This window comes from Chiloscyllium punctatum, chromosome 13 (assembly GCF_047496795.1).
Source record: "Chiloscyllium punctatum isolate Juve2018m chromosome 13, sChiPun1.3, whole genome shotgun sequence".
Lineage (NCBI taxonomy): Eukaryota > Metazoa > Chordata > Chondrichthyes > Orectolobiformes > Hemiscylliidae > Chiloscyllium > Chiloscyllium punctatum.
The window spans coordinates 90,537,183-90,563,968 of record NC_092751.1 but is presented as its reverse complement, the minus strand read 5'-3'; the positions used below and the strand labels follow the sequence as shown (position 1 = coordinate 90,563,968).

The following is a 26,786-nucleotide window of genomic DNA, read 5'->3' as shown; positions in this document are numbered from 1 at the left end:
GTAAATGTAGGGGAATGAGTCTGGGTGGGTTGCTCTTTGGTGTGGACTTGTTGGGCCGAAGGGCCTGTTTCCACACTGTAGGGAATCTAATCATCCAATCTACAGCAATTTGGGGTGGCATGGTGGCTCAGTGGTTAGCACTGCTGCTTCCCAGCACCAGGGACCTGGGTTCAATTCCATCCTCAGGTGACTCTCTGTATGGAGTTTCTGCATTTTCCCTGTGTCTGTGGGTTTGCTCTGGACATTCCTCATGAAGGACTTAAGCCCAAAACATCTACTGTCCTGCTCCTTGGATGCTGCCTGACCTGCTGCGGTTTTCCAGCGCCATGCTTTTTGAATGTCCTTTCCTCCCGCAATCCAAGGTGTGCAGGTTAGGTGGATTGGCCATGCCAAATTGCCCTGTCGCGTCCAGGGATGTGCATGCTAGGTAGATCAGCCAAGAGAAATGCAGTATTACAGGGATGGGGTGAATCTGGGTGGGATGCACTTCAGAGGGTCAGTGTGGACTCAATGGGCTGAGTAGTCTGCACCTGCACTGTAGGGTTTCTATGATCCCTCCCTCCACTATTGATAATGGAAGTTGCTGGATAAATCGGAATGCCCCAAATTTGTTTCATCCCAGCCTGCACCCTGTCTAGTTATAAAGTGGAGCACTTTTATCTGCAACAGAACTTAGAATGGTAACTTGTATGTTGCAAAACACCCAGGAAAGCCGAAGGCTGGTCTCTCCCAAAGTTCAAAAGGCAGAGCAAGCCACTCAAAGTGTCTGGAGAGCTTTGTTTCACAGCAAATGGGAGTTATACTGCAGCCAGCACACACTTGAGATGCTTGCAAGACTCTTTTAGAAGACATCCAAGGATTAGGATCTTAGGGTGAGTCAGGTAACATTAGGTGACCACTTTCATGCACTGATAGATAACTTTCATGCTCACATGCAATAGTATTTGGTATCTTCCCCAGCAAAATGGGTATGAGAGGCCTTACATTTGCCTGTATTACTTACAAGCAAAGTGGTTTTGAGACTTTCTAGTTTACTTGATGTTTGACCCAGTTTAAAAGGAGCAAACCATGAAGAATGAAACAAACCGTGTCCGTGTCAACACATGATGTACTTGCTTGTGGCAATGGACTCTACTTTTGAGGACAATGTAGATGGTGCAAGTTTTATCAGTGGGAGGGTGGGGATTGTAACTGTGCAGAGTTCTGCACAACAGTACAGTATTGAGGTGAGAGTTCTACAAGCCATGCAACATTGGGGCAAAAGGCATTTAGCACTCTTGCCTTTATTGCTCAGTCTTTTGAATATAGGAGTTGGGGAAATCATGTTGAGGTTGTATAGGACATTGGTGAGACCTCTTCTGGAGTACTGTGCCCAGTTCTGGTTGTCGAGTTATAGGGAGGGTACTATTAAGCTGGAGAAGGTTCACCAAGATATTGCTGGGTTTGGAAGGTTTGAGTTATAAAGAAAGATTGGATAGGTTGGGACTTCTTTCACTGGAGCGTAGGAGATTGAGAGGCGACCTTACACAATATAAAATAATGAAGGGTATAGATAGAGTTAATGATAATTGTCTTTTCCCCTAGGATGGGGGATTTCAAGACTTGGAGGCACATTTTTAGGGTGAGGAGAGAGAGATTTAAAATGACACTAGGAGTAAATATTTTACACAGAGGGTGGTTCGTGTGTGGAATGAACTTCCAGAAGATGTGGTGGATGCAGGTACAATTACAATATTTAGAAGACATTTGAATAAGTACATGAGGAGGAAAGATTTGGAGAGATATGAGCCAGGACCAGACATGTGGGACGAGTTTAGTTTGGGATTAAGGTCTGCATGGACTGGTTGGACCAAAGGGTCTATATCCATGCTGTAAAACTTTATGACTCTATGAGCTGAATGTTCCAAAGTTAGCTCAACAGCTATTGTCCCTCACCCAAATATCTTTGTTTTCAGTTAATGATAAAGTTAAACAAAATTGTTTGCTGGAATTATCTAGGAATTATCTGGAATAACCATTCATTAAAATATTTGAGATGCCTTATAATTTTAGTGCATATGGTGTGCGTGTGTGTGTCAGTGTGTTAATGCCCAGCTGTCTGCTGGTAGTGATCAACTGGGCCCTCTGACAGCATTTAAAATCCAGATCATGATGAATCCAAAGGCTATTCTGTCTGTGAACTGCAAGGATTCTATGTGAGCAAAGATGCAGAAGAGAGCAAAAGACCCACTATGTTCTTCTGCTAGGAGCAACTCCATAGGAAGGTAACTGGCTGTGAGTAAAATCACAAATTGTATAATGATTTCAGAAAGAAATGCAACAGCATTGAGGTTTATTGATATAAATGCATTTGATATGAATCCCGGTGTTACTCAGGTGCTCAGTATCCTGGACTGAACAGGAGCTTGGGAAGATTATTCTGTTATTCAGTGAGAAAATTACTGATTTATACCTTACCCCAACTATTTTTTTCAATTCCATAACTTTAATACTTTAAGCAAATAAAAGTCTATAAGTCTCAAATATGAAATTTTCAATTGATGAGCCCCTACATTCCAGTCATTTTTGAGGGAGAGAGTCAAAAAGTTTTGTTTGTTTGTGACATTATCCTCAGCAAGAGTTGGAAGGTTGTGCCTGTTTTGTTTCGGACTGCCTCATCAGAGGAAATTTTTTTTTCTCGATCTACTCTGGTCGAATCCAAATGCATCAATTTGGATACGCCCTTTGATCGTTGGCACCAAAAGAGTACAGGTTTAACATATCAAATCTGTCCTCATTTTCACCTTTGATTCACTCTGGTGAAATAAAGCTAAAGTACTCGGTAGATGTGACACCATCTGTGGAGAGGGTTAATATTTCCAGCTCTGTGAGTTCTGCTGCCAAACAGAAGAAAGTCTAGAAGTCTGAAGAAGGGTAATTGGACTAGAAGCATTAACTCTAATTCTCTCCACAGATGCTTCCAGACCTGCCGAATTTCTCCAGCAATTTCTGTTTGTGTTTCAGATTTCCAGTATCCACTGTCCTTTGGTTTTCTTTTTATTACAGAAGAAAATCTAGTCCTTTACCCCAGTCAGGGGTGTTACCATGGCAGTGTGCCCTAATCATTGTAGGGTCTGGTGAAACTAATCTATTGCTTCCTGTGGTTATGGATGACACACTAAAGATTTCTGCTGGATCATGCCCAGGTTGTCCATGACTTCCTGTAATATCTTGGACATGGAATGTGAGCCCTGGTCTGATTGGATCTGCCCAAGAGGACTATGGTGAGGGTGAGGAATATGGTTCTCGGACAAATAGCCCCTGGAAAGCAGCTAGCCGTGCTCATGATGTCGAGGAGATACTGGTAGTCAGCATTCCCTCTGAGTGTGCCATAGAATAGCGAAGAAGGCGTTTGGTATGCTTTCTTTTATTGGTCAAAGCATGAAGTATAGGAGTTGGGAGGTCATGTTGCGGCTGTATAACACACTGGTTAGACCACTTTTGGAATATTGTGTGCAATTCTGGTCTCCCTCCTATTGGAAAGATGTTGTGAAACTTGAGAGGGTTCAAAAACTATTTACAAGGATGTTGCCAGGGTTGGAGGATTTGAGCTATAGGGAGAGGCTGAATAGACTGGGGCTGTTTTCCCTGGAGCTTTGGAGGCTGAGGGATGACCTTATGGATGTTTATAAAATCATGAGGGGCATGGATAGGATAAATGGACAAAGTCTTTTCCCTGGGGTGGGGGAGTCCAGAATTACAGGGCATAGGTTTAGGGTGAGAGGGGAAAGATATAAAAGAGACCTAAGGGGCAACTTTTTTCACTCAGAGGGTGGTACGTATATGGAATGAGCTGCCAGAGGAAGTGGCACTTAAAAGGCATCTAGATGTGTATATGAATAGGAAGGGTTTAGAGGGATATGGGCCAAGTGCTAGCAAATGTGACTAGATTTGGTTAGGATATCTGGTCGGCATGGATGAGTTGGACTGAAGAGTCTGTTTCTGTGCTGTGCATCTCTGAGTCTATGACTTGCTCTGAGGTTCCATGCATAGCAGCATTATCTTCCTGTTCCAAATGTCAGTGCCACACATGGACCTTGGAGGGAAAAAGAAAATGAGGGAACTCTGCTAAGATTCCCCACCCCATCCCAACTTTTCTTTCGGGCAGGGGTCCCACACTACCACCTTTCTGTTTTGATGAATGGTTTACAAGATTTGGCACAGGATTCAGGTGCAGTTCCTCTTGTGGTCTGTGGGCTTTCCGCCACCAACCTGGCAGTTTCTGCAAAAATTTTACAACAACCTCTTTGGGCTGTGGCCAGTATAAATACTGGCTGGTGCAAGCCTGGGTTTTGCATGCCCAACCATTGAAGGATGCTGTGATACCTCTCCAGTACTTTGGCATCACTCACTCACTCTGTCTCGCTGTCGACTCCTCTCTTTGCAGGTCTGTCAGCGACTCTCCACTTACACTTCAGAACGATATTTTCTGCTGCCGTCTGAGCTAGTGGCTTCTAACAGTAGCTCAGCTTTTTCAGCTTCTGCTAAGAAAGCTTGATTTGTTACCTCCTTGAGGTCTTCTAGAGCCCCTGGCAAGGTTTCAGGTAACCAGGTTGAAGGGTGTTCTGTTGGTCATCCCAGCCTCACTGGCCAAGTCATGGAAAATGCCGCACACTTTCTCCTGCAACAGTTCCACCTCCGTTGATCTCAACAAGCTTCTCAGAGAGCAGTGGGGGTCCTATGATCTTTGATTTCCCTCCAGGCCATTTGCTGCATCCTTCACTCTCTCTTCACAGTGCCTCAGTACTGGCTGCATTCTGATTGGAAAGTCATACAGGTTCCAAACTGTAGGGTTTGGCCCCAGTGTCCCTCCGTATTGCTACAAGTTGCTTGCCTCACTGTGGGCAAATGTGGCCACTCTACATTCAGACTTGCAGGGATTTGTTTAATCTCATCCCCACTCTCAGATGTGCCTTTCACAAAGATTTTACAGCCTCAGACAGAGCTATCAGCAAGCCTGTTCTGCTCTGACTGTATTTGCAACATGAGGTGTGTGCGTGTGCTTCCAATAAATCCCACTGTTTTTTCCCGTAGCTTCCAGCAGTTGGCCGAGACGCCCCCCCTCTCCTCCACCTCCGGCACAGCTTCTCTACCTCCCTTTCTGTTTCAGAGCCAGTCTTTCTGTCCTGAGCAGGGACCTCAGTGTCTCCCTTCCTATCCCTCGGTTGCTGTACCTCTAGCCTTTTCCAGTTGTTTGGAGGTGACTGGGGGGAGGGTTTCTTCAAGAACAGAGGTTTGTAGATCAGCTCGTGATTATCAGCCAGTGGTTGCCCACCTAGTCCCAGTCACTCTCTGTTCCTCGAGGTGTGTTCTTATTGGATGTGTGATGGTGTTTATGATCTCCTCAAGGAGAGTTGTTTCACAGAATTTCTTTTCCTAAGTTGGCTCTGTTTCAAGTATCCATACCCACATGCCAAAAGCTAGCTGCTTAAGCCTTTCAACTTCCAGGTACATCTGAAATTTTGACAGCATGCCTGCAGCAACATGCACTTAAAATGGTCTTTTTGTGCCACCAATGGCATTGTCCTCGGGTAAAGAAGATCTTTTGTGAGCTTTCCATAAAGGTTTCCAGTGCAATAATGAAGACTAATGTTGATCTGCTACTTGAACTGCTGGGCCACCTGCTTAAAAGAGATAAAGAAAGTTTCTCCTTCTACCTCCTCAAATCTAGGAATCGAATGAGCAAATTGAATTGCCTCCACCTTCAAGTCTGAACTTAATGGTGTCACGATGGGCCATATCAGATTTTTGCTTCTCTGCTCGAGTGGTCCGTTTCATGTGGCTTTTTCTGAAAATCTCTTTCCTTGCTCTGCACTCTGTTTTCTTTGTCTTGTTTTTATGCTTTCCCTTTCTCACACTTCAAATTTGCGCTGTTCCAATTTTAATCACTTCACCAGTACTCTTTCCATTCTATTAATTTCAGTTTACACACTTTTTTTAAGTTTTCTGGTTTTTTAGGCCAAACTCTAATCCCAAACACCTCAGTAATTCTGCTAACTCTTTGAGGCAAAGAGTACTTAAATCCTCAAATTTAACTTTTCCCACAATTCGCTTAGGATTATGCTGGTATCGAATGAAGATGTTTCTATAGTGTAACAATACAAATTCTGGAAAGCCTTTGCAATTCCTCCTTTTAAAAATTGGTTTCAAAGTGACTATTCTCTAATTTGTTTGTTTCCATCTGTGGATTCAAGTCATGGCACAAGCCCCCATTGCTTCTGGTCAAACTTCCAGTGAGGTTCCCTGATTCATTAAAATGTCAAGCAACCTACCTCAAACTTGAAATGCATGGTGCTGGAAAAGCAGAGCAGGTCAGGCAGCATCTGAGGAGCAGGACAGTCGACGTTTCAGGCACAAGCCCTTCATCAGAAATGTCCTACCCTGAACTGTTAAGCTCCCAAGAGGAGATGAATTAATTGGCTCCCCTTTCTCTTTCACTCACTTGCTCAGTCGGTTGTAACTTAAAAATAGTCACTTCTCTACATTTCCAAATTAACTTATGTTTTAAAAGAAGCCAATTGAACTAAGTTCCTTGAGGGTAAAATTGATTTTATTGCTGCTAAATCTGAGAAATATTAGAGACGAAAAGTCATCTTTTTGAAAAGATGTACAAATCAGATTGGTAGCTGAATTGTTCAAAGTGTGGATAGTTAAATGTTGTGGCTACTGCTGTAAAGATTACAGGTAGCATTGATGTTGTAGTTGGACAATCAGTTTCATTACCCTTAGTTTTGCACATCCATTGAGATTTTGTACTTTTGATGCCTTTTGACTGCAATTGAATTCCAGCATTCAAGATGAGAATGTTCGTTTGTCCCCTTCTCCCTTTTGTCTGGTTTATAGCACTTGGAGTGAGACAGAATTTCCTTTACCTTAAATTTTAGCATATTGTAACTAGGGGATACTTTGTGACCTTCACAGTGTGCTAATACATAAACCCAGGCAGGTAAACATGAGGAAGTTCAGTTCCACTTGCACACTCCTGAGGAGTTGAAACTGACTTTTTAAAAAAAAACCTTTGTCCTTTGCCTTTTCCCTTGCAAGAATACACCTGTCGGCCATTTGAAGCACAATCCTCAGGAGGTGACTTACTGTTGTGAAGGGGATTGCCAACCACTTGTAGTCATAAGAGGTGACAGTCTAGTCAATTTTGATTTGCCTCTTTCCCCTTTGAAGGACTGTTGTTTGAAGTTCTCTTAACATTGCTTTCTCTCTCTGGAGTGTTTGCTTTCTCACATAGTCTTTCAGCCACTTAATTTGCAAAGCACATTTTGGAATTACGAGTTAAAACTATCCACATTAACTTCGGGTTTCAATCTGTTGTCATGCCACAAGATAAAGTCCAAGCGTATATTTTTCTGGTCAGAGTTTTATTCCAACCCACACACAACCGACTCCAACATCACTCTTCCCCATTCATAAAGATATTTTGATTGATCTATTCAGAGATAGTATGACCAGGTTCCAGGCCTGGTGATTGGTGTTAGCTGGTCAGTCGTGATGTTGACTGCAATCTATTGAGATGCACGCAGCCAGAAAGGAAATTAATGGGGGACGCTGGTTATGACAACACGTCTGGAGCAGGAGGGACTTGAACCCAGGCCTCCCACCACTGCCACACAAGAACCCTCTTCACCACCCCTCCTCCCCAATGAAATTCTCACACAGTTACCTCCAATTAATGGTGCAGTCACTTGTTCCACTTGGCCTGAGGCATTCTTTCTAGCCCTTGCATGACAATAACAGACCATCTCCAAGGCCTGAGAATCAATGCACTGAATGGGTGAATGGAGCCAAGTTATGAACATCTGCCTTGGTCTGCTTTGTATGAAAGAAGTGATGGAAGTTGAAGTACTGGCCTTTTACCTCAGGAAACTTGGAACCTAATTGAGTCTAGATTCATGAAATAATCTCGAGCATGAAAGTTCACTGTGAGTTTGAGTAAATGTCATTGTGGACATGCAGATTATGAATTTCTCCAGGAAACGATTGTAGGAATTGAGCATTGCTTTGAGTGACAGGTGAACAACGAAGAGTTCTGTGCTCTCGGCAGGTGGCTATTCGTGCCTGCAGCACATCTCTTGTTGACGCATGTTTCTGCACACTCAGCTTCTCACTGTTTTCACAGCCACTTGCTTAACTCAGCACTGCTAAAGATAGTCTGTAATGTGATTTGACAGTAAACATAGGGTGGGGAGGGTGGTTAATAGCAAACGCACCATGGGGTCTGTTTAAATCAACGTGTAATGAGTTCAAGATACCACTGACATTTGCACTAAGCACATTGTCCTTACTTCTCATTGGCAGTGGCCCAACGATGACTTCTTTGGTTTCCAACAATGGGAGAACATCTTTAAAAGATGCCATTTGGTGTAGATATTTGCTGAAGCTTACAGCAAATATAAAGGGAAGCTTAATTGTATTGGCTGGAGTTGTTCAAAGTACAGCCAAACTGTGACTTATGCTTATGTTGCAAAATGAAGGGAGATTTTTTGCTAAAAATGAATCATTGTCTTGTCAGGGATCTCACTGACTTCACTAAATTGTTTGACACGACTATACTTGGCATTAGCAAAAATAAATTCACTGGGATTCAAATCCTGGTCAAATTGTAAAATCAGGAAAGGCAGTTTGATCTTTGAAAATTCTGTTTATAATAATCTCAGACATCTTGAGTGTATAGCCATCAATGTCAGGTAGATGAAATTCTCCAGGAATTCTAAATCCCCTTGCCTACACTGAGATTAGCTGACAGTTGTTCTCAAGATAGAATATTCCGCAGTGGCACAACAAATTGTAGCAATGTTTCACAACTTCGCAATAGATCACAGCTTCCTGTGACACATTCACTAGTTGCCATTGATTTGAGGTGATCCTTTATAGCAACAACATATATAGCTGTTTTACTATAGGCTTTTAGGTCATAAGGCATTTTAGAGAATTGTATTCAGCCAAAAAAGTTACACTCAGCCAAAGATGGGTGGTGAAAAGATGGGGTTGATAGAAAAGTTTGAAGTATATTAGAGGGTGAGATAGAGAGACAACTGTGGAGCCCAGTGAATCAAATATGAACATGCACCTACAAGCATCAGGAACACATCAGCAATAACTGCACAGAAAACCTTACCACACATAACAGGTAGGACGCAAGACCTTCCGCAGGTTGTGTTTGAGGTTCAGTCTGAAATTCTGTTTATTGCAAAGTTGCAGCTGTCAGGATTCCCAATAATACATGACGTGTTTTCACAAACAGCCCAGGGATATTTCAACATCGTCTGCTGTTGAGCAATGAAAAAAGACTGCTGGTCGCTCAGGATTCCTCACTGTCTCCAACTCTTAAAATGCGATGTTGGCCACAATATCATCATTTGGTTTAACCATCAGTTAACCGTCCGTTTTGTGAATCAGTTGGGATGATTGTGTCCATCATTGCCATCCATGACATAAAAAGCATAAAGTGATTTCTGCTCAATTGCTTGTCCATTTATATCATGGTGACTCCAATCATGTCCAAATTCCTTCACTCTGCAACCATTCCTAAATGGTACTCAGCATCTAAACTGTTCATTAGAAAACTGATACAAATATCATGTTGTCTATCAAGGGTACACTGCACAAACATTTTAGTGGAAATTCTTTTCAATTGCTGTTCTCAAGTGCTAAAGAAGAGATTATTCCCTTTATACATCAACTTAGTGGAGCTACAGTTTCCCTTGCAATTGTATAGTACTTCAAACATAGCAGTGTGTTCCAAAGCACTATATAGGAACACTTTCAAATAAGGTTTAGTACCAAACCATCTAAGGATGTGACTGGTTGACGTAAAGTTTATTCGAAGGGATGACTTTTTAGACAGAGCAAACCACATTCGCAATAATACTCTGGTGCATGACCTTATACTTTACACCCCAAGGAACTAAAGGAACTGGCCACTAAGTAAATATGAAAATGAATGCTTCTTGTAAGGTTTTGTGGATTCTAGAACAGTTCTGACAGATTGTTGGCTGGTAAGTGTAATCCCACCTTTTTCTTTTAAAGAAAGGTGGGAGGGAGAAAATCGGAAACAGCGGACAGCTTTGCTGAACATTGGTGTAGGGAAAATGCTGGAGTCCATTATAAGGACATGATAATAGAACATGAAAGGAAATCATTCCTATTGAAAGCTTTTGGATATGATAGAAAACCAGTGGGTGTGGTGTATTTGAATTTTCAGAAAGCTTTTGAGAGTCTCACAAGAAGTTACTGTGCAAAATCAAACTACATGGGTCTGGTGGTAATATACTGGCATGGAGTGAGAATTGGTTGTTAGACATGAAGACATATAAGAATAAATTAGTCATTTTCAGAATGGCAGGCAGAAATAAATGGTGCACTAAGGGGAATCTGAGCTTGGACCCAGCTTTTACACTTTTGCTGAGATATACATAGTAATCCTTTGGATGATTTTAGTCAGGTTGAATAAGTGGGTAAGTACATTATAGATACAATATAATGTGGATACATGTCCATGTTAGTAGGAAAAAAAAACAAATGGTAGGCTATTATTTAAATAGTTATAGATTGGGAAAGATTGATGTACAAAAGGGACCTGGATGGCCTTCTACATGGTCATTGAAAACAACTATGTAGGTCCAACATGCAGTTAGGATGGCATATGGTGTGTTGGCCTTTGTGAGAAATACTTGTTAATTCTTATTCATAGTATTTGCGTGTCCCAGGCTAGGCCAACATTTACTGCCCATTCTTAATTGTCTGGAGGGCAGTTAAGAATCAACCACATTGCTATAGGTCTGGAGTCACTAGTAGGCTAGGCCCAGGTAAGGATTTCCTTCCCAAAAGGACACTTGAAGAACCAGGTGGGTTTTTATAGCAGTGGTTGCATCATGGCCATTGAGCGAGATTTTAGTTCCAGAATTTTTGTTTTATTGAATTCAGACTTCATCAGCTGCCATGGTGGGATTTTAACACAGTTCCCCAGGATATTAGAGTCAGAAAGGGTGGCGCTGGAACAGCTCAGCAAGTCAGGCAGCATCCAAGGAGCAGGAGAATTGATGTTTTGGGCCTAAGCCCTTTATCAGGAATGTTGAAAGGCTTGTGCCCGAAATATTGACTCTCCTGCTCCAAGGATGCTGCCTGACTTGCTGTCCTTTTCCAGCACCACACTCTCGACTCTGAGTCTCAAGTATATGCAGTCCTCACTTTCCCCAGGATGCTATCCTGGCGTAGTATTAATGCAGTGACATTATCACTGTGCTGGTACGTTTCTAACCCATCACAACCCCACTTTTCACACTGATATCTCTCAAAGTCTGAGGCCTTAAAATGGGAGAGGCATGAAAGCTCTTGAGCAACTGTGGAGGGAGCCACAGTGACTGAGTGGGTGAGAAGTGGGCTTTATTTTGTGACTGGTTAGAGGGGAACAGGAGCTGTGTTGGGGAAGATAATGGAAAGATAGACTTTCTGCAAAAATGAACATCCACCTTTACGCAGTTTGTTTTTAAACTTTGCAATGTGTATCAAGTTTCAAGATCTCAATTAGTCAGTTATCATGGTCCCACCAGACCATAGGGCTGCTCTCTCATAAGGGAGAGAGAGAGAGAGAGACGACAAGTGATGGCTTAACCTGAGGGTCACCACGCCTCAGGCAAGGAAGAGGTTGGGAAGGAGAGTCCGTTTTGGTAAACCTCAGCCAGTGCAGGAATTGAACCCATGCTGTTATCATCATGTTGCTTCAAAAACCAACCATCTAGCCAACTGAAAACAGTCAATTTGGCACCATTGAACATTTTGGGGGGAAAAAGTGAAGAATTAAAGGGACCTTACAGCTGTCCAAAATCATTCTCAGCTTGACCACTAATGTTGCTCACAACCCCAAAGTCTTACCTTATGATAGTTTGATGGGTCACACCCACAGCTTGGGATGCCCTAACAAGCTGGTTTGTTGTTTTCCACTCTCTCATCTTATCCATTGTGAAGCATGGTGTACTGATACAAATGTACACAACTCCCTGAACCAGATATGTGCCTATTAATCTGGCTTTGATTCAGGCCTAGCTGAAATGGATGAAAGGGCCAATGTGTTGTTACATTGTCGTTCAATTCTCAAGTTTAATTTCAAGAAAATGAGTTATATTTTCCGACTCATGATTTCAGCCAAATACCACAGGAAACACTAATTGTTTTCACGTTTCCAATTTAATGTTGGATAACCAATACCATTTAGCCACAAGAGCTGTACAAAAACTGGCTTAAAACAAGAAACTCAAATCGTGTAAGCAATGCCAGACATTTCAAGGTAAATTGTGGCAACTTGCAACGTGATGAAAAATAACAAAAGCTGAAATGCACACTCTGATTTCTTTAATATAAAACTTTGGCAGATGTTTACATTCTTTGAAAATGTTTTTTGAAGTTCAGGTCATTTGATCACGTGTTATACTGAATATCATGAAAACTGAATGGGAGAATGGAACTAGAATATCTGGAGCATTGGAGGCTGAGGGGTGACCTTACACAGGTTTATAGAATCATGAGGGGCATGGATAGGGTAAATAGACAAGATCTGTTCCCTGGGATGGGGGGAGTCCAGAACTAGGGGGCATAAGTTTAAGGTGAGAGGTGAAAGATTTAAATGGGACCTAAGAGGCAACCTTTTCATGCAGAAGGTGGTGCATACATGGAATGAGTTGCCAGAGGAAGTGGTCGAAGCTGGTGTAATTACAACATTTAAAAGTTAAAAATCACACAACACCAGGTTATAATCCAACAGGTTTATTTAGAAGTACTAGCCTTCGGAGTGCTGTTCCTTCACCGGGTAGCTGTGGAGCAGGATCATAAGACACAGAATTTATAGCGGAAGATTAGAGAGTCATGCAACTGAAATGATACATTGAACAAACCGAGATTGCTGTTCAGTCTTTCATTTTTTAGAATGAGTTGCAGACTTTAGCTCATTAATATGTAAATCCCAGAACCTTTTTCAAGCCACATTCTCGAGATACCTAAAGGCCAGTACTTCCAAATAAACTTGTTAGACTATAACCTGGTGTTGTATGATTTTTAACTTTGTCCACCCCAGTCCAACACAGGCAACTCCACAACATTCGAGGAGAAAGTGAGGACTGCAGATGCTGGCGATCAGAGCTGAAAATATGTTGCTGGAAAAGCGCAGCAGGTCAGGCAGCATCTAAGGAACAGGAGAATCGACGTTTCTGGCATAAGCCCTTTTGCCTGAAGAAGGGCTTATGTCCGAAACGTCGATTCTCCTGTTCCTTGGATGCTGCCTGACCTGCTGCGCTTTTCCAGCAACACATTTTCAACTCCACAACATTTAAAGGATATCCGGATGGTTATATGAATAGGAAGGGTTGAGAGGGATATGGGCCAAGTGTTGGCAAATGGGGCTAAATTAGATTAGGATATCTGGCCGGCATGGATGAGTTGGACCGAAGGGTCTGTTTCCGTGCTGTACATCTCTATGACTCTATGATGGAATTTGTTATAATTTGAGACTGTTTGCAAAGGGATTCTAGATTAAACCCCCTGTTTCAGTTCACCCTGCTGAGGTAGCTGTCCCAGGATTCTGGGAGAGGACAAGGTATTTTTTCAATGGTAATTTTTTTTTCATGTCTCCCAGCCCCCACTAACCAACCGAAGGTATAGTTGCAGGGCTCCCGTCCAAACATTGACATGCTCCTCCAACCTTTTGACCAGACTTCCAAAACAGTGTTGATTCCCAAAGCAAGCAGCACGTGTCCAAACTTGGAAGGCAGAGATGGTCTCTGAAGTACTCTGGCCACTTGTAATAACTGATCAGTTATAGTGGGTGCCTGATTGATTCACGTTCCTCCAAGAACGCTACTGAGTGAGCAAGTTAGTGATAAATAAACTAAATAACTGTTTTTTTGAACGGCAGTCAGCTGTTAGATCACAGCAATTCCATCAAAGATTGAGGTGAGCCAGCTTTGGTGCTGAGTCTGCTCAGTGTTGATGAGTTCTGCTGAAGTGTCCTTAAGGCCCCTTGTTCGCAATAGAAAGGTAGCTTCCAGAATGCCTGAAAACAACACAAGGGTCTCCCTACCAAAGAAAACCTGAAAGAATTCAGAAAAGATTTACAAAGATATTGTCAGGGTTGGGGGGTTTGAGCCATAGGGAGAGGCTGAACAGGCTGGAGCTATTTTCCCTGGAGTTTCGCAGGCTGAAGGGTGACCACACAGAGGTTTATAAAATCATGAGGGGCATGGATAGGATGAATAGACAAGGTCAGTTGCCCAGGATAGGGGAATCCAAAACTAGAGGGCGTAGGTTTAAGGTGAGAGAGAAAAGATTTAAAAGGGACATAAGGGTGATGCGTGTATGGAATGAGTTGCCAGAGGAAGTGGTGAAGGCTGGTACAATTTCAACATTTAAAAGGTATCAGAATGGGTATGTGAATAGGAAGGATTTAGAGTAATATGTGCCAAGTGCTGGCAAATGGGACTAGATTAATTTAAGCTATCTGGTCGGAATGGACGAGTTGGACCAAAGGGTCTGTTTCTGTGCTGTACAATCTATGATTCTTTATACACTTCATCATAGGTCCTTCAATCACAGGGGAATACACTCTTCTCACCTCTAGTTTCCACCTGGATTATGATCAAAACCAGATGTTTCGCTGTGCAATGGGGTTTGCTCTGGTTAGTCGTCCAAAGTATTGCAGCCGAGTCGAAATGGAGCTTTCTGTCGGAACTTTTCTAACAGCTTTATTTCTACACTCTAGCTGAGCATCTACTCATCTCTCTATGTGAAAGTATGACACTGACAGCATTACTATATGAATATGCATTCCTGAAGAAGGGCTCATCCCCAAAACGTCGATTCTCCTGCTCCTTGGATGCTGCCTGACCTGCTGCGCTTTTCCAGCAACACATTTTCAGCTCTGATCTCCAGCATCTGCAGTCCTCACTTTCTCCTATATGAATATGCATCTTCATTACACTGATATTAATGCCATTAATCTTACATCTTATACTGACATAGTAGTGAATAGCCAATGCAGAAAATAATTCAGAAGTCTAATGACCAAAAGGACAGAAAGCTGCCCATTCTGTTCCTTGTCCTCTCCCTCACACACCCCACCTATCCAGTCCTCCCCACCTCTTTTCTCCCTCCTTCCCTCCTTTAACCGTCTCCCTCACTAACCTCCCAGCACCCACCACTTAAACTCCCTCCTACTCCAAGAATCTATGACTTTTCTATATTTCACAGCAATAAATGAAATCTTTCAGCAGAGAGAAAACAGGAAGATTTCTAGTTTCCCAGTTGACCATGGCCTATCTAAAACCCACCATGTCATTTGTAAAAGGGCAACAAATTATTTAAAATTTGGTTTACTTTGAATTTTGAAATAAGAGGGTGTTGTAAATAAATAGAATGGCGTGGTGGCTCAGTGGTTAGCACTGCTGCCTCATAGTGTCAGGGACTTGGGTTTGATTCCAGCCTTGGGCGACTGTCTGTGTGGAATTTGTATGTTCTCCCCATGCCTGCGCGGATTTGCTATGGTTTTCTCCCACAACTCAAAGATGTGCAGGTTAGGTGAATTGGCCATGCTAAATTACCCATAGTGTTAGGTGCATTAGTCAGGGGCAAGTATAGGATAGGGGCCTGGGTGTGGATGGGTTACTCGTCGGAGGGTTGGTTTAGACTGAAGGGCCTGTTTCCATTTGACAGTAAAGTTATGAGAAATATTTGTATCAAATTTGTTCTCACATTAAAAATCTAACATTAACATCTAACAGTGTAACAGAATAACATTACCATGAGATATTGATAGTTTAATTTTTCCTTCCTGGTTACAGATATCTGTAAGGCCTTGAAGGTCATTGTAACCCCAGGGCCTGTGGTGGAGTTCACTGAAGGACAACGGGGCACCCTATTCTGTCGAATATCTCAACAGAAGAGGAGGAACAGTTACTTATCTCTGGTCTGGCTCTTTTCAAATTCACTGTATGACAATCAAAGGATTCTGAGGTTGAATCGAACAGGCCATGTGCAAGCATTCCGTAACTGCAGGGAGCGTCGATGTGAGCTTCAGTTCTTCGAGCAGGGCTTGGCCAAGGTTTACGTTTTGATCATCAACAAATTTCACAACAGTGATGAAGGACGGTACAGATGTAAGGTGCAGGAAATTGCAAACCTGAATAGGAGATGGCTCTCGATATCTAATGGTGATAACGCCACGGAAGTGAGAGGTATGTATTGATCACCGAGTAGCATTGCTCAAAGGTGCAGATAAAATGTTCAGACCTTCTCCAAATCATGATCGTAAAATTAATCTGTCTTTTATTTGTAATTTAAGAACATTTAAAAAAATCATCTTTCAAGTTCTCCTCCACAATTGGGGAAAGTGACGACTCGTGGAATTACTGCTAGACTGTTAATCAGAGACCCAGGTGATGTTCTGGGGACCGGGGTTCGAATCCCGCTATAGTCAGTGGTGGAATTTGAATTCAATGAAAATCTGGAATTAAGGTTTTCATGATTACCGTCAATCCATCATTGATTGTCAGGAAAAACCCATCTGGTTCACTAATGTCCTTTAGGGAAGGAAACTGCCGTCCTTACCTGGTCTGGCCTACATGTCACTTCAGAGCTACAGCAATGAGGTTGATTCTTAACTGCCTTCTGGGCAATTATGGATGTGCAATAAATGCTGGCCTTGCCAGCAATACCCTCGAACCGTGAATGAATAAAAAAAAACTCTTAGTGGCTTAGCAACCATTGAGGTGAGAATTAAAAATGCAGTTGAAAGTAACATTTTGTGCATTTTATATCCATGAGTAATGACATTCACAACATTAAATACACTTGTGTGTGCACTGAATAAAAATTGTTGTTTTTCCATTTGCACGGTTCCTGTCTCCATTCCAGCTCTTCTCTCTGACCCACCTTGACAATTTCTCCCTATACTTTCCTTTACTACAGTAAAGACTCAACGATTTTCCCAAGACGGCCTTTGTTACTGTGTTTGTTTGAGAAGGGGAAGTGGTTTCACTGATGTTAAAGTCCATTGTTCTGCCTAATGCTAATTTGTTTTGAGCTTTTCAACTATTAAATCGAGCGAACTACAATCCCTTTAGCTACAGTCATAGGTAGAGCCCAGAGAGCTAGTGGTATTCCATCCTCTCTCTCTTATTCCAACCTCTCAAGAACTCTCAAAACTTCTTAAAAACGCTTTCACGAATGATTCAATTGTATTTTCTATTGACCATGCTTTGTCTGGCTGGATGACAACAGTTAACATGTTGTCCTCATTAAAATGCATTTGCATGGAAAGCTCAAAGCTTGTAAACGTTTTTCTAGCCTCCCTGTTTAAAACCATCTCACGAGAAGTTTGCCGAGATCTGGGAGAGTCATTTGAAAAGCTTCTTTTGGCTTGGCTCAGCAATGATACTATTTATTTCAGCTAAGTTTTTAGGTCTGGCTCCGCTATTAGCCTGATTGCCAATTCTGCCTTCCAAAAACATTTTTTATGCAACTTTGCTGAAACCATGAAGCTCCAAAATGTGACTTAAAAAAAAAACAGGGTGGCACAGTGGCTCAGTGGTGAGCACTGCTACCTCACAGCAGCAGGGTGCCAGGTCCGATCCCAGCCTCGGGTGACTGTCTGTGTGGTGTTTGTGCATTCTCCCTGTGTCTGCGTGGGTTTCCTCCAGTTGCTCCAGTTTCCGCCCAGTCACAAAGATGTGCAGATCAGGTGAATTGGCCATGGCAAATTGCCCATAGTGTTAGGTCAGTTAGTCAGAGGGAAATGGGTCTGGGTGGGTTACTCTTCAGAGGGTCAGTGTGGACTAGTTGGGCCGAAGGGCCTGTTTCCACACTGTAGGGAATATAATCTAAGTGGAAACTACTGCAAGTTAATGACAAACTATTGTAAGTTGAACACAATAGTGCCCGTTTGAGAGTGATACCAAGTTTCAACCCATAATAATGCAAAACTACTTCTCTCCCAAGGAATGAGGATATCTCAGCAGGTTTGGCAGCATCTCTGGACTCTAGATATTGGATTCCAAACATGAACTCAATTTCTCTCTTCACAGATGCTGCCAGACCTCCTGAGCTTCTCCAACACTTTCTGTGTTTGTTTCAGATTTCTAGCATCCAGTATTTTTTTTTATTTTAAGGAAATTATTTCTGAACTTATGTGGAAACATCTATTAGTTTCTTGGGTATTATACGAATGGAAGTCAATTGCTTGGATGGTTGGTTTACAATATAAAGCGATGCTAACAGCATGGGTTCAATTTCTATACCAACAGAGGTAACCATGAAAGACTCTTCTTCTCAATCTCTCCCTCTCCTGAGGTGTGGTGTCCCCCAGGTTAATCCACCACCAGTTGCCTCTCTAGCAGCCCTATTTCCCCTTTATTTCTTTGAATCGACGCAGAAATAAGGGCATATGAGGATTTATCATTGCAAGACCCACCCTGCAGATGACAAAATTACTTGGAGGGGAAAAATGTATAAAAACACCAACAATGTATTGGAATGAATATGTGAAGGGAATCCCTAGAGAGAAAAAGGTTGGACGTTGGGTGTAGAACTGGAATAAAAGCGAGGTAATAGGGATTTACCATTTATTATCATTTGAACAGCCACATGATGGCTCAGTGGTTAGCACTGCTGCCTCATATCGCCAGGAACCTGGGTTCGATACCAGCCTTGAGCGACTGTCTGTGTGGTGTTTGCATGTTCTTCTTGTGTCTGTGTGGGGTTTCTCCTAGGTGCTCCAGTTTCCTCCCACAGTCTGAAGATGTGCAGGTTAGGTGGATCGTCCATGCTAAGTTGTCTGTAGTGTGTGGGTTAGCAGGATTACAGAGATGGGATGGAATGCTCTTTGGAGGTTTGGCATGTGCCAAGTGGCCTGCTTCCATACTGTAGGGATTCTGCCTGGGTTTTCTTTTGTTCCAGATTCTCTAAGCAGGGGCTAATGTACCTGGGTCCTTGAGTAGATTGGGGTCCAACATTATATAAGCCACAAATGCCATTAATACTGGAGTTGGGAGGTCAGTGGCTAACCTGCTTAGAGGAAAATAAAATGAGAGGAAGATCAGAAGTAGAAGAAGCCATTTTGAGGAAAGGACTTTTGAAGGTCTGGGGGATGGGAGTATATCTCTGAAATTTGAATGGCAGGTTCAGGCCTCACCTGGTGTGGCCTATCAGCCCTCTAACCTCTCCATCCAAACTCTATCCCACACGATCGTCTTTAAACCTTCGAACCACATCTTCCCTTTCATACTTTCATGGCATATGAGCATCACTGGCAAAGCCTGAACTTGTTGCCACCTTGAGCCATTGCCATCGCTGGCAAAAGGAGAGAGGTATAGGAGCAGGAGTGAATAACTCGGCACTTTGTGTTTGCTCCACCATCCGTTAGAATCCTGGTTGATCATCCAACTCAATTAGATTACTTACAGTGTGGAAACAGGCCCTTCGGCCCAACAAGTCCACACCGCCCCGCCGAAGCTTAACCCACCCATACCCCTACATCTCCATCTACCCCTTACCTAACACTAGGGGCAATTTAGCATGGCCAATTCACCTGACCTGCACATCTTTGGAGTGTGGGAGGAAACCGGTAAACACCCGGAGGAAACCCACGCAGACACGGGGAGAACGTGCAAACTCCACACAGTCAGTAGCCTGAGGCGGGAATTGAACCCGGGTCTCCGGCGCTGTGAGGCAGCAGTGCTAACCACTGTGCCACCGTGCCGCCCACAAATGGTGTGCTCCTGCTTCCCCCCCATAAAGTACTGGCAGTTACAATAGCTTTTTCACCGTCAGTTGCTTTGAATACGCACAGAGAGATACAGAATATCGCTGCGCATGAAATCTCTGTGACATAAAGTATGGTTGAGAACACTCGATTTGTTCTTGATGGAGTTTAGTAGAATGAGGGGTATCTCGCTAAAACCTGCATAATGCTGTGAAGCCTGTATAAAGTGGACAAAGGGGATCAAAGGTGACAGGGAGGAGACAGAAGAATGGGGTTCTGAAACAGCGATAGTTGAATGGCAGAGCAGACATGATGGGCTGAATGGCCTAATTCTACTCCTATATCTTATAGTCATAGAGTCATAGAGATGTACAGCACAGAAACAGACCCTTCTGTCTAACCTGTCCATGCTGACCAGATATCGCAACCTAATCTAGTTTCATTTGCCAGCGTTTGTCCCATATCCCTCTAAACCTTTCCTATTCACATACCCATCCAGATGTCTTTTAAATTATACCAGCCTCTACTACTTCCTCTGCCAGCTCATTCCATACACTTACCACCCTCTGTGTGAAAAAATTGCCCCTTAGGTACCTTTTAAATCTTCTCCGTCTCATCCTAAACCTATGCCCTCTAGTTCTGGACTCCCCCGCCCCAGGGAAAAGACCTTGTCTGTTGTGGTTCTGTTCGCCGTGCTGGGAATTTGTGTTGCAGACGTTTCATCCCCTGTCTAGGTGACAGTGCTTGGGAGCCTCCTGTGAAGCGCTTCTGCGATGTTTCCTCCAGCATTTATAGTAGTTTGAGTCTGCCGCTTCCGGTTGTCAGTTCCAGCTGTCCATTGCAGTGGTCAGTATATTGGGTCCAGGTCGATGTGTTTGTTGATAGACTCTGTGGATGAGTGCCATGCCTCTAGGAATTCCCTGGCTGTTCTCTGTTTGGCTTGTCCTATAATAATAGTGTTGTCCCAGTCGAATTCACGTTGCTTGTCATCTGTGTGTGTGGCTACTGAGGATAACAGCCAGGGAATTCCTAGAGGCATGGCACTCATCCACAGATTCAATCAACAAACACATTGACCTGGACCCAATATACCGACCACTGCAACGGACAGCTGGAACTGATAACCGGAAGCGGCAGATTCAAACCACTTTAAATGCCAGAGGAAACATCACAGAAGTGCTTCACAGGAGGCTCCCAAGCACTGAGGATGTCACCTAGACAGGGGACAAAATGTCTGCAACACAAATTCCCAGCTCGGCGAACAGAACCACAACAACGAGCACCCGAGCTACAAATCTTCTCACAAACTTTGAAGACCTTGTCTATTTATCCTATCCATGCTCCTCATGATTTTATAAACCTCTACAAGGTCACCTCTCAGCCTCTGACACTCCAAGGAAAACAGCCCCAGCCTATTCAGCCTCTCCCAGTAGCTCAAATCCTCCAACCCTGGCAACATCCTTGTAAATTTTTCTGAACCCTTTCACAACATCCTTCCAATGGGAGGGTGAGACCAGAATTGCACACAATATTCCAAAGGTGGCCTAACCAATGTCCTGTACACCTGCAACATGACCTCCCAGCACCAATGCTATCTCATGTGGTCAATCATGTTTTACACCTGTGCTTTTAGTAATAATGATGAAAGAGCTTTAAAAATATCACATGGTTACTTTTGTTTTACTTCTGAATTTGCTTACAGTGCGTGTACCACAGACAACTACTGTGATCTCGAAGAGTACAAGTGAAAGTTGGACACTTTTTGAAGGTAAACTAATTCCCCCTTAGATTATGTTCATATACAGTTCAATGTGTATTTCAATGATCTCTAATGGGTAGACAGTGCAGAGGAGATTTACCAGATGGTACAAAGGCTGCAAACAAATAAACATAGCTATGTCCTTTTCAAGATGAGCGGCCATTATTGCTTGCTTGCGTTGACACTCAGCCACTTGATGTCGGAGCATGGCTTAGAAAGGGTGGACGCTGGGAAGTTGTTTCCATTAAGTGGGGAGACTGGGCATAACCTTAAAATTAGAGGGGGTCAACTTAGAATGGAAATAAGGAGACATTTCTTCAACCAGAGAGTGGTGGGCCTGTGGAATTCATTGCCATGGAGCACAGTGGAGGCCGGGACATTGGGCGTCTTCAAGGCAAAGGTTGATAAATTCTTGATCTCACAAGGAATTAATGGATACGGAGAGAGTATGGATAAGTAGAATTGAAACACCCATCAGCCATGATTAAATGGTGGAGTTGACTCAATGGGCTGAATGGTCTTGCTTCCACTTCTATGTCTTATGGAGCGCATGCCCCTGTAAGTTCAGATGTCTCTATTTTTAACAAAGCTATCTTTTTAAGAAAGATCTGAGGTTTTGGATCATTTTTTGTCAATTTTTTCAGAAAATCAAAACAGACCTGTAGAATCTAAGATAGATGATAATTTCCTATTGCTGTTTCTTTTCCGGTTTTTCAATAAAAACCTACAAACATCTGGCCCATCGAGCCTGCTCCACCATTCAATAAGATCATGGCTGATCTTTTCATGGTCTCAGTTCCACTTAGCCACCCACTCACCCTTAATTCCTTTACTGTTCAAAAAAGTGTCTGTCTTAGTTTTAAAAGCATTTATTGAGGAAGCCTCAACCACTTCACTGGGCATGGAATTCCGTAGGTTCACAATCCTCCAGGTCAAGTTCCTCCTCAACTCAGTCCTAAATCTGCTCCCCCTCATTTTGAGGCTTTGCCCTCTTGTCCTAGTTTCACCCACCTTTTGAAACAACCTCTCTACTACTACCTTACTGTCACAATGCTGGTTCTGTTACAAGGTGATTATGTCCTTGAGTTTTTTAAGTGAAGGGGCAATTGACCAGGCTCCATTGTGCTGATGTTTGAATGATTCACTGGGGCTTTCTGTTTACCCTAACAGATAATACCTCCAGTCTAAGACTTTCATGTCATAAAAGAAAAGTGTAGCTCAGGGTGTGCAGCCAGCTCTCCAGCTGTGCAATGCAGATCAGTTCAGAACTTTAGTCAGTTCAGTTGCAGCAGGGAATGTGAGAATCAGGCTGATGATCTCTCTCTCTCTCTCTCTCTCTCGCTCTCTCTCTCTCTCTCTCTCTCTCTCTAACTTCAAGTGTGTAAGCTCTAGTTTGTTTTATTTTTTACTGTTTGTGCTTAGGGATGTGTGTGTGGATTGTTGCAAGTATTTTCAGAACAGTATCATTAAGTCGGATTTGTATAGGATACGTTATTCGTTACTCTGTTTTCTGTCCTTTGTATTTCATTCCGTGATTTTGTTCATTTAAAACTTGGCAGTCAAACTAGCTACTTTTCTCTGGGAATATCCACTGTACACCTAGGTAAAAAACAATTAGCAAAGTTATGGTCTGGGATATCTGCTTAAAAATGTTTTAAGATATCTGGCCTTGTCCATAACACTTATCTATTCCCTTCATAATTTTATAGGTTTCTATGAGTTTTCCCCTCATTCTCCTAAATTCCAATGAATTCCAGTCTCTCCACATTAGCCAAACCTCTTAGCTCTGGAATCAACCCAGTGAATCTCCTCTGCACCCCCTCCAGTGCCAGTCCATCCTTTCTCAAGTAAGGAGACCAAAATTGCACACAGTACTTCAGGTGTGGCCTCACCAGCACCTTGTTCAGCTGCAACATAATATTCCTGCTCTTAAACTCAAACCCTTTTAACAATGAAGCTTCTCAATGTAAGACTTTTTCCTCAAGTATGTGAGTTTCTGCTTAAAGAAGCAAACTCTCAATCTTTATTAATGGTTTCACACAACCTTAATCATTCTCTTCATTTTAATATATTGACTGCCAAGTCCTTATAAAAAACCTCTTCTTTCTAACAGTATTAATTTATATTTTCTACATGGAAACATTAGCTGCCCTTCAAAGAAAACCTGAAGTTTTTTGGGACATTATGAGGACATGGAAGTTGCTATATAAATGTAATTTTCTTCTTCTTAATTCAGCATGGCTTCAGATTTGTAAAATAAGTACTTTGCAGACTTTTCAAATATGATCCTTCTGTGTTCCAAATGGTCAACATCAAGGAAAAGATTTCTTCCCATCCTTTAGCTTTGATCGGTCACATCTTCTAATTTCATTGTTTCTTCATCTTACTAATGGCCTAAATGGTTATCCTTTCCTTACTGGTCAATGGTGCACTGGTTTTGATGGCTGTCCCATTATGTTTGTCTAAGGTCAGCTTATGAATCCTCAGCAGCATTACTTTCACCAAGTTAATAGGGTGGCATGGTGGTTCATTGGTTAGCACTGCTGCCTCACAGGGACCCTGGTTCAATTCCACCCTTGGGTGACTCTCTGAGTGAAGTTTGCACATTCTCACCATGTCTGTGTGGGTTTCCTCTGGTATTGGGCTAATGGTAAGATTCTTGGTAGTGTAGATGAGCAGACAGATCTTGGTGTCCATGTATATAGATCCTTGAAAGTTGTCACCCAGGTTGATAGTGTTGTTAAGAAGGCATATGGTGTGTTAGCCCTTTTTGCAGCTATACAAAACTCTGGTGCGGCTACATTTGGAGTATTGCATACAGTTCTGGTCACTGCATTATAGGAAGGATGTGGAAACTTTGGAAATGGTTCAGAGGAGATTTACTAGGATGTTACCTGGCATGGAGAGAAGGTCTTATGAGGAAAGGCTGAGGGACTCGAGGCTGTTTTTGTTAGAGAGAAGAAGGTTGAGAGGTGACTTAATTGAGTCATATAAGATGATCAGAGGATTAGATAGGGTGGACAATGAGAGCCTTTTTCCTCAGATGGTGAAGGCAAGCACGAGGGGACATAGCTTTAAATTGAGGGATGATAGATATAGGACAGATGTCAGAGGTAGTTTCATTATCCGGAGTAGTAGGGGCATGGAATGCACTGCCTGCAACAGCAGTGGATTTGCCAACTTTAAGGGCATTTAAATAGTTATCGGCTAGGCATATGAACGAGAATGGAACAGTGTAGGTTAGACAGGCTTCAGATTGGTTCCACAGGTCGGCGTAACATCGAGGGCCAAAGGGCCTGTACTGCACGGTAATTTTCTAGATTCTAATTGGAAATGTTTGACTTATAAAGATAGGCTGGGACGTTTTTTTCACAGGAGCATAGGAGATTGAGAGGTGATCTGATAGAAGTTTATAAGATAATGAGAGGTGTAGGTAGAGTTAATGGTAGTTTTTTCCCCCTAGGATGGGGGATTTAAAAAGTAGGGGACACATTTTTAAGGTGAGAAGAGAGAGATTTTTTTTAAAAGCAAATATTTTATATAGAGCGTGGTTCACATGTGGAATGAACCTTCAGAGAAAGTGATGGATAAGGGCACAATTACAACACTTAAAATAGATACATGATTGGAAGTGTGTGGGGGATATGGGCCAGGAGCAAGCAGGTGAGACTTGTTTAGTTTGAGATTATGCTTGACATGGACTGGTTTCCATGCTGTATGACCCTATATGAGTCTATAATACCCATAGTTGGTCAAATTTCACAAAACCATGTTAACTCTTGCTGATTAACTTGAACTGATCAAAGTACACTGTTGTAGCTTTAATAATGCCTTCTAATACCTTCCCTTTCCAGATGTTAAGTTACTATCTTGCAGTTTCCTGCTTTCTGTCTGTCTCCCTTTTTTTGAATACATTTGTTCTCTCTGTATTTAATGGGACCATCCTGAATAAAGGGAGTTTTGGAAAGTCAATGCACTGACTAGCTCATTAGCCACTTCTTTTCGATTCTGGGATGAAGTCCATCAGATCCCAAGCCCTTGTTAGCCCACAGCTCCAACAACGTCTTCAGTATGATTTCTCTGGTGATTGCGAATTTACTGAGTTCATCTCTCCCTTCTGTTTCCTCATTTATCACTGTTTCTGGGTTGTTACCTGTATCAAATGTGTAATACCTCTTCAACTCATCTGCCATTATCTTGATTTTCATTATTAATTCTCCAATCTCACTTTATTGTTCACTATTTTCAATTTTAAATATTTATAGAAACTCTTACTATCTACTTTTATTTTTCTGGTTCTCTCCTCTAACAATTTTTTCACTTTTTTTTTGGTTATTATTGACTGCTTTTTATATTCTGTGCTGTCATCTGGCCTGCTAAAATTATATGCTTTTCCTTACACCTCTAGTTAACTGTGGATGGTGGGTCTGTCCCTTGGAATTTTTCTTACTCATTAGAATGTCTCTAATCTGTATATCCTGAAATATATCCCTAAATATCTGTTAAAAATCAGAAAACACCAGGTTATAGTCCAACAAGTTAATTTGGAAGCATTATAACCTGGTGTTGTGTGATTTTTAACTTTGTCCACCCCAGTCCAACATTGGCATGTCCAAGTCTTAAATATCTGCTAATGCATCTCTATTGACCTATGGTTTCCCTAATTTGCGAGTTCACTTCAGCCAGCTGTACTTTCAAGCTCTCTCAAATGTGGTGATTTGAATTTGAAATAGTACAAAAGACCTACTTGTCACTCTCAACCTGATAGATTGTAAAATTCAGTCTTATTCCAGTTGCTACTACCTAAGGGTGCCTCCACTGAGCAAATTCCTTAATCCTATCTTTTGTTGCATGATACGAGGACCTGCTGTTGGTCGGCTCCAGAACAGATTTCCCCTGGCAGTTCATTCCATACATGCACCATCCTCTGTGTGAAAAATTTGGCCCGTAGGTGTCTTCCATATCTTTCCTCTCTCACCCTAAACCCATGTCCTGTAGTTCTTGGATCCCCCACCCCAGGGAAAAGACTTTGTCCATTTCCCCTATCCATGCCCCTCATGATTTTATAAACCTCATTAAGGTCACTCCTCAGCCTCCGACACTCCAGGGAAACCAGTCCCAGCCCATTCGGCCTCTCCCTAAAGCTCAAATCCTCCAACCCTGGCAACATCCTTGTAAATTTTTTCTGAACACTTTCAAGTTTCACAACATCCTTCTGATATGAATGAGACCAGA

At 42.4% G+C, this 26,786-nt stretch overlaps 1 protein-coding gene across 1 annotated transcript in view; it reads left to right on the top strand.

The window, feature by feature from the left end:
• vstm4a (V-set and transmembrane domain containing 4a) overlaps positions 1-26,786 on the top strand; it is a 65,463-nt gene that overhangs the window by 3,853 nt on the left and 34,824 nt on the right. Inside the window, exons 2-3 of the mRNA XM_072583189.1 lie at positions 15,876-16,268; positions 21,495-21,560. Of these exons, the coding sequence (XP_072439290.1) occupies positions 15,876-16,268; positions 21,495-21,560 (459 nt within the window). The remainder of the gene's footprint in view (positions 1-15,875; positions 16,269-21,494; positions 21,561-26,786) is intronic.